This window comes from Propithecus coquereli, unplaced genomic scaffold (genome assembly GCF_000956105.1).
Source record: "Propithecus coquereli isolate 6110/MARCELLA unplaced genomic scaffold, Pcoq_1.0 Scaffold400, whole genome shotgun sequence".
NCBI classification, from domain to species: domain Eukaryota; kingdom Metazoa; phylum Chordata; class Mammalia; order Primates; family Indriidae; genus Propithecus; species Propithecus coquereli.
Genome location: NW_012149731.1, coordinates 1,614,164 through 1,623,106, shown reverse-complemented (window position 1 = coordinate 1,623,106; position 8,943 = coordinate 1,614,164). Strand labels below are relative to the sequence as shown.

Genomic DNA, 8,943 nt, shown 5'->3' with positions numbered 1-8,943 from the left:
AAAATATATCCGCCTGCTATTTTATCCCTCAAATTGGTGAGACTTTGATCTTGCAATTCTGATTTTCCCAGCCATATTATTTTTCAGGAACCAGTGTACTTCTCAACAAAAGGGATTGTGTATTGCAGTGATTCTCAAGCAGGGGCAATTCGTTCCTCCCCCCACCCCCCCAGTTCATTTGGCAATGTCTGGAGACATTTTTGGTTGTTACCACTTGGAGTGGTGGGGAGCTTCTGGCACCAAGTCGATAGAGGGTAAGGATGTTGCAAATATCCTACAATGCACAGGACAGGTCATCAAAACTCAGAACTCTCTGGCCCAGAATGTTAATAGTGCTGAGTTTGAGAGACTCATTTATTGTTGATATTAAGCTCCTTCTCTTTGCTCTACTTAAGTCCAGTACCTTTACACTTCCATTTTCTATTCTTACCCTGTTAGGGTCCAGCATAAAGTTTGAACTTTGTCCTGAGGCCTTTCCTTGATGGGCTCTAAATCAACATTGTGATCTTTTTCTAGGTTCTGTCGTACCATCACTTAAATCCCTGCAATTAATAGTTTATGATGTCTTATTTTCTACGTGTTTAAAATCTGTATATCTTGTTTTCCAAACTTAATTCTGTTAGTGAAGGATAGTCTTATGTTTCTTTAGGACCTTTCAACTGCTGTTGACCTTGATGTTATGGGCTGATTGGGTAGAATGAAATAAAGGGTTTAAGGGCCTGCCCAGGCTCTGGCAAATGCGGTACTGAAGGGATGGACTGTCCTTGTTGATAGCAAAGTAGAATTGGTATCAACTGGATTGTGGAGTCAGTGGTAACAGCAGTGGCAAAAGTGGTGAGAGAAGAGTGACTTCCCAGTAGTAGGGAAGAAAGTAGATCCATTGGGCTAGTGCTGGTTAAAAAACGCCGTCCTTTGTGTTGGCTGTCTTCAGCCTGGGCCATACTGTTAGAGGAGATGAATCTTTGGTTCAGCTGCTTATGTGGAAGGAAAGGATCTATGTTGGTATATTAATAGATTTTTTTTTGGTATATTAATAGATTTTAGGGATCTAGAAGTAATGGCTCAAAGGCTAAGAATTAAGTCAAATTAACCAGAACACACTCACTGTTGCACTTTTGTTTTAACTGGTAGGGAGAGGTGGGTGAGTGGATAGAAATTTGAATCTTTAGGCATGTTAGAATCCTTATCATGAATATGTAAGTTGCCAAGAAAGAAACCTAAGTTTATGCTGAACTATTATCTGAAAGTTGTTACCTTCTGAAGCTTCCGTCCGATTGGATGGAAAGCCATCATTAGATAGCACTCTAATTTGAAAAATTCACTTTCAGTGGCAAATACTTTCATTTTAAGATTTGTGTCAGAATTTCACTGCTGTGGAGCAGGAACCATGCCAACTTCAGATGAGCTGAGCAAGAAAACATGTAGCACTTGAGAGATAATTTCAAAATAGGAAAAATTAGAAATATCTTAGTGTCACTTCAACATTTATGTCAACAATACTTATTAACTTTGAAGCAGTCAGTACAAAATGAGAATCCAAAAGTTTATATTAATACTTGTGTCGCATAGTAATTTACTTTTTCCGTGATAACGTAAGAGTGAGCAAAGACAGATAATTTTAAAAGGGTGGGGACGTGGGCAGTGGTTCTTAACTGGGGACAGTTTTTGTCTGCTAGGGAACATATAGCAATGTTTAGAGACATTTGCAGTTGTCACAACTGGGGGTGGATGGGTGTGCTACTGGTTTCTAGTGGGTTGAGGCCAGGGATGCTGCTTAACATCCTGTCGTATACAGGACATGCCCCCCATGACAAAGAATTATCTGGTTCAAAATGTCAGTAGTGCTAAAGTTGAGAAACCCCAGGATGAAGGATTGCAAAGGACCTGTTAACACAGGGAAGAAATGCCTTGTGGCCAGTAAACATAGGTAAAATAGTCAATTTCGCTAGCAATGAAAGAAATGCAAATTACTTCTATCAAATTGATAGAATTTTTGAAAGATTATAGTACTCTAATGAAATAGGTATTTCTGTATACTACTAATGACACTGTAAATAAAGTAAGTGGTACTTTGTGTCTGGGAGTTACTGAAGGTCTAATCCAAAGTTTTGGTATGTATGCTTCATACTTTTGACTGAGTATTTTTAATAGTAATGAGCTAGAAGCGACCTAAATTTTTTAAAAATGGTGGTCATTAAATTATGTCACACATGTGTGATGCAGTTAAAAATCTTGGTTTCAAAGACTGTCCCATGAAAACACCTGCAGTGAATAAGGTGGGGGATAAAGGGACACTAAACTAGGATGTCAAATAAGTGGAATAGAATATAGATTGGTGAAAAATATACTTTAGTGATGATTGCTGACTGCAGAGCATGGATAATTTTCATTTTTTAATTATATATGCATTTTTTTCGATTTCACCTGGTTCTTAGTGTGTGTATAATTTTCTGTATTCTCATTTTTCAGAATGACTGTACTATTGATATAATCAGAAAAGGAAAAAAATGTTATTTCTTACGTTTCATCTGGTTCTTCTTTGTGTATAATTTTCTGTATTCTCACTTTTCACAATGACTGTACTGTTGATATAATCAGAAAAGGAAAAAAATTGTTATTTCTTCTGTTTTTAAACTCTAGTAAAATTTTGGAGTATTCCTAATATTTCTGAGACTATTTACTGACTAGCGAGTAGTTTGTCTTTTACCATATACCAGTTTTCATGTATGTGTGGGTCTACTTCTGAGCTCTCTTTTCTGTTCCGCTGATGTATTTTAATGTTCCATTAATCAATAAAATATAGTATGATGTGGTATGCTAATGCAAAAAGAGCCCTCACTTTTGTTTGGGGCCCCATTTATAGAGGTTTCCTAAACTAGTAATTAGTATTTTATAATTCTTAAAAATCTTATGATTTTTGTAAGCAATACAGGTGTTCTTATTTTTGTCCTTTTTATACTTATTTCATTTAATATCCAGATTAAATTTACCTGTTTTGTTTGCCTTAGTCATATAATTAAGTCTCCTGATTCAAATATCTGCTTTTTGAAGGTTGTTATATAAACTCGTCACTTTTTATGAGTGATCAGCTCCATTAGATTTTATTTATTCATTCTTCTCGTATTCCCCTTTGATGTTTACAAATGGTGCATGTAGTATTTGATACACCCTTGGAGTAGGAAGTAGTAGTAGTAGGGCTCTCCTGTGCTTTCTTATGTTAGCTTCCCCACAATTTTGTGTGGAATGCAATTAGGCTGAATAGAGTAATCTTAATAGAATTTGGAGTGGTAAGAGGCAACAAATTAAGGTAGTGGTCATTGGCCATTAAATTGTTGTAACACTAGTTGGGAAAAGAAAAGATAAATTTTCTGTCCTTGAGCCTCTGAAAAATACCTTTAGCCTTTAGAGAATTGTGAGGGAAACATGTTTTAATATGGACTTATGAGTTCCTATGGTGAAAAAAGAATAGGTCGGTGTGAAGTTTAGCAGGAGGATACATTTATTAGAGATAGGAGCTGTAATGCCTTCCTAAAGTAGAAAACTGCAAAAAGGGAAAAATGGAAGGGAAAATGAAGACATGGAAGTAAAGAGAGATGAGGCTACTTAAAAAAATTAATGGGTAATGGAATTTCAGTAAATTCTTGAGTTAATTTCAGCAAAGATTTAAATTCTGAATATGTATTTTATTTCGAGGGGAGGTTGATTCTGAAGGTGAAAATGTGTTTCATGAGAATGTTTAGAATTTCATTTTGATATTGAAGACTAAGGGCTTTTTTAAATTCTTCTTTTCTAGTTTCTATTCATCCAATGAGTACATTCCTAAGAATCTGTTGTCAGATTTTTAGTTGATTTGCTCATGGCCTGTTTTTGTGCCTGTATTATATAACTTTTGGGGAAGCATTTTCTGTTTTTGTTTTCATCAAATAGTTGTATTCCAACAAAAAGCTGTATCTTTCACATTTTATGGAGGCTTTCCCATCTGTATATGGTATAGTACCACTTGAATTGCAACTCTTGGATCTAATTTAAAATAACTCTGCTTGATACATTTGAAAGTTAAAATACCATGTGTGGACAATTCATGTTCAGTTTATGGGACTTAATTCCTGTTTCATGAATAAAGATCATAGAGTCTTTGAAGCACTCCATAATTTCCCTTACCTGGAGTCCTTCACTTCATTTCTGGCTATTCCCATTAATGCCCTTTTTTGGGATCTCATGGGTGTCATGTCAAGTGGTTAATGGAAAGATGGGGTTAAAAAAAAAAAAAAAACCAAACCCTGTGCATATGGAAATCTGAACTCATAAAACATTCTGAATAGTGGGTGATTATTAAAACTACAAATAAAGAAATGAAAACTATAAGACTCCTATTTCAGTATAACCTTCCCTGGTGTGTTTAAATATTAAGTGCATGTAGGGAGTCTCACAAAATCGAAAGCTAAATTTTAGGAACTGTTGGCAATTGTATATTAATCAGAAATTAATATTGGCATATCAAAAATTATAATGTGTGCTACTTCTGTTTGTTAAACCTCAAATTCCCCTCTCCAAAATAGACCAGGAAAAGTAGGAAAAAAGTAATCATGCAAATAGCTTTTAGTAATCATCTTCATCAGTTTTAAAAATAATACTGATAGGCTGGGCACGGTGGCTCACGCCTGTAATCCTAGCACTCTGGGAGGCCGAGGCGGGCAGATCGTTTGAGCTCAGGAGTTCGAGACCAGCCTTAGCAAGAGCAAGACCCCATCTCTACTAAAAATAGAAAGAAATTAGCTGGACAACTAAAATATATAAAAAATATATATATATATAAAAAATTAGCCGGGCATGGTGGTGCATGCCCTGTAGTCCCAGCTACTCGGGAGGCTGAGGCAGAAGGATTGCTTGAGCCCAGGAGTTTGAGGTTGCTGTGAGCTAGGCTGACGCCACGGCACTCACTCTAGCCCGGGCAACAAAGCGAGACTCTGTCTCAGAAAATAATAATAATACTGATAAGTTTATATTTACACCATATACTTTATTTATATTCACACCATATACTTCACTCATTTAATAGAATGGAATTGTTGGGTCACATGTAAATTCTACATTTAACTTTCTGAGGAACTGCCCAAGTATTTTCCAAAGCATCTATTTCATTTTACCTTCCCACAAGCAGTGTATGAGATTTCCAGTATTCCCACACCTTGTTTTTTATCCGTCTTTTTATTTATAGCCACCCTGGTACGTGTGAAATTGGCATCTCATTGTGGTTTTGACTTGCATTTGCCTAATAGATAATAATGCTGAGCAGCATCTTTTCATGTGTTTATTGGCCATTTGTATAACTTCTTTGGAGATAAGCTTATTTAAATTTTTTGTCCATTTTTTAAAAAACTTTTTTTTTTTTTTTTTGGTACAGAGTCTCACTGTGTTGCCCGGGCTAGAGTGCCGTGGCGTCATCCTAGCTCACAGCAACCTCAGACTCCTGGGCTCAAGGGATCCTCCTGCCTCAGCCTCCCGAGTAGCTGGGACTACAGGCATGCGCCACCATGCCCAGCTAATTTTTCTATATATTTTAGTTGTCCAATTAATTTCTTTCTAATTTTTTAGTAGAGACGGGGTCTCGCTCTTGCTCAGGCTGGTTTCGAACTCCTGAGCTCAAACAATCCGCCCGCCTCGGCCTCCCAGAGTGCTAGGATTACAGGCGTGAGCCACGGCGCCCGGCCTTAAAAAACTTTTTATTGTAAAATACAAATAACATAAACTTTACCATTTTAAGCGTACAATTCATTGGCATTAAGTACATTCACAATGTTGTACAACCATCACTACCATCCCTCCTCAAAACTTTTTGTTACCAAACTGAAACTGTACACATTAAACAATAACTCCCTTATGCCTCTATCTCCTCAGCTCCTGACAACTACCATTCTCTTGTCTCTGAACTTGACTATTCTAGATACTTCATATAAGTGGAATCATACAATTTTTATTCTTTTGTGTCTGGCTTATTACACTTTGCACATTGTCTTCAAGGTTAATCCATGTGGTAGCATATCAGAATTTCCATCCTTTCAAAGGCTGAATAGTGTCCCATTTTATGTAATATATCACATTATATCCCTTTATCTATTGATGGACAGTTGGGGTTATTTTTACCATTTGGCTGTTGTTAATAATATTGCTATGAACATTGGTGTCGAAGTGTCTGGTTGAGTTCCTCCTTTTAATTCTTTTGGGGATCTACCCAGAAATGGAATTGCTGGATCATATCATAATTTTAGTGGTTCTTTTTGTTTGTTTGTTTGATTTTGAGGAACCATACTGTTTTCCACAGTGGCAAGAGTCCCACCAGCAATGCACAAGGTTTCAGTTTCTCTGCATACTTGCCAGCCCCAGTACTTGTTATTATTTTGAAATTTGAATAATAGCCAACCTAATGGGTGTGATGTTTTATCTCATTGTGGTTTTGATTTATATTTTCCTAAGATTAGTGATGTGAGTTATCTTCTCATGTGCTTGTTGGCCATTTGCATATCTTCTTTGGAGAAATATATCTTCAAGTACTTTGCCCATCTTTTAATTGGGTTGTGTTTTTTGGTTGAGTTGTATGTAGGAGTTTTTTATATATCTTGAATATTAATGCCTTAGCAGACATAAAAATTTCCAAGTATTTTCTCCCATTTCATGGGTTGCGTTTTCACTCTGTTAGTGGTATTTGATGCACAAAATTTCCAAGTTTTGTATAGTCAGTTTATTTCTTTAGTCGCTTGTGTTTTTGGTGTCACACAGTATCTTTTATATCAACACTGCTTTCAAAATGTCTTGGGAATGTATCAGGAGCCTTCCAAGCTCAGGATGAAGAATAAAAGTTTTCTAAACTTTTAGTTTTTTGCTTGGAGGTTCACATTTTATCATTGGTAACAAGTATTTTCATCTGTTTCTCTTGAAATGATAGGCTCACTTTATTCATTTTCAAGAAAATGTCTACCACATTCTCCTCGTCTGTTAGCATTCTTTGTGTGGCAGTCCTTTCACGTAAAAGTGGTGTTCCGTGAAAAATGGCAGCTAGTTTAGCTGCCAGCAGTATTCAAGTGTTGTTCATTGAGATTTCCATACCGCTTTGATAAGCAGTATAAGTTCTTATGTGTGTATTTCTCATTTTGTTACACAGACTATTAAAAGATGTGTATTCAAGGATTGAGATTTAATGAAATTTGTAATTTTTCTTTATTACATTTTAAGTGAAACAGACTTTTTCTGTGAGAGGGTGGTGGTGAAGAAGGTGATGACCACTACTGCTAGCAGTACAGTTTGGTGCTGTTGCCTTGATTCTTGGTCAATTGCCATCAGTTTTATCCACCATTGCTTTTGTACCTTTCAATGCAAATGTCAACACAGTGAAAAAGTGAGCTCTTATTCTATGACAATAGCTTTGACCTCTTAGACCACAATTTGAAAGCTGCTGCCCTAATTTGGGGTTGCTGGATGGGACGGAAGGGTAATTACAGATTAGCATTCCCTTTAGTTTGTGTAATTTTAAGTAGTCCACCTGTGTAAGAGATTGATCTCCTGGTACTGTGTACCTGAGGAAATGGGTGGCATTCCTGATTCTTGCATCTCCTGGAGGTTAGGCCATTCAGGCAGATAAAATTATAAAATTTCCTCTTATATTAGTGGTAAAATGTGAGGGAAGAGGATAGAAAGGTGTTTATATTAATTTAATAAATAAAGAGATGAAAATTACATAAGGAAATTATGTATTTTCATTATGCAAGTACTGGTTGGGTAGAACCTACAAGATGTACCTTTTAAATGACAAAAGAACCTGAAAATACTCACTAAAAGAGAAAGAAGGGAGAAATTAAAGTTTATTCTGTTATTTAGCAGATGAAAGACAAGAAAGTTTATTAGTCCATGTAAGCCTTATAGTTCGGATGATAAGAGGTTAAGATATGGATTCATTCTGACTTGTCTTAAATGGAACACTAACAAACACCTCCCTGGTTAGGTTTGTTTTGAGGGATAGAGTCAAAAAGAAATACTATTTTAAACATCCTAAGAATGGGACCTAGCACACCATAGGCTTTCAGCCAGAGATGGTTCATTTTAAAGGTTTTAATCAGAGATTTGGGTTTTGTTTAGGTTGGGGAAGTTGGATGGAATTGGCTTGGAGCTTGTGAAATTGATCAGGCATGATGACGCATGCTTCTGAACAAAGATGTTCTCACTACTGATTATTCACATCTTAATTTTGTGTTGTGGTATATTCTGTATTTGTGCTCTGTGTTCAAGAATTGTAAAGCTACATGGTATCATATATATTTTTTAATTTTCTGTTTATAGGATTCAGTGGTCCCAATTTAAAGGCTATTTTATTTTCAAACTGGAGAAAGTGATGGATGATTTCAGAACTTCAGCTCCTGAACCAAGGGGTCCTCCCAACCCTAATGTTGAATATATTCCCTTTGATGAAATGAAGGAAAGAATACTGAAAATTGTCACTGGATTTAATGGGTATGCACTTAATACTATTTTAAAGATTTAATTTGTAGCAAAACTTTATAGATTCTCTTAAGTTTTAATGTGTCTGGTTGTTTGAGAATTGATTATACATTAAAATAAGTTCTGTTTCTTGTGACATATGATACTTAATGATTTTTAGCTTACAAGGATTTAAAATATTTACTGCCTCCCCCCACCACCATCTTTTAAAGAAACTAGAACTACCTTTATGGATGTCAGTGACATTCAGATTTTAAATGGGCATGACAGTGGAAACATTCATTTATCAGGAAATATTTAAATTTTTTTTCTTGGTTTGTATTTGGTATGTCTTTATACTTTGTATAGAACCTGTATATCATTAAGAGAAGTTACATTTCTTTTAAAATGAGAAATAGCAGTTTATAAAAGTATTCTACTTATTAGTAAGCTCTTAGAAATTTTTTTTGAGTC

General features: G+C 35.7%; 1 protein-coding gene across 1 annotated transcript in view; it reads left to right on the top strand.

The window, feature by feature from the left end:
- Window positions 1–8,943, top strand: part of PPP4R2 (protein phosphatase 4, regulatory subunit 2) — a 72,962-nt gene that overhangs the window by 47,738 nt on the left and 16,281 nt on the right. The window contains exon 3 of the mRNA XM_012652869.1: window positions 8,332–8,502. Coding sequence (XP_012508323.1) covers window positions 8,332–8,502 — 171 coding nt within the window. The remainder of the gene's footprint in view (window positions 1–8,331; window positions 8,503–8,943) is intronic.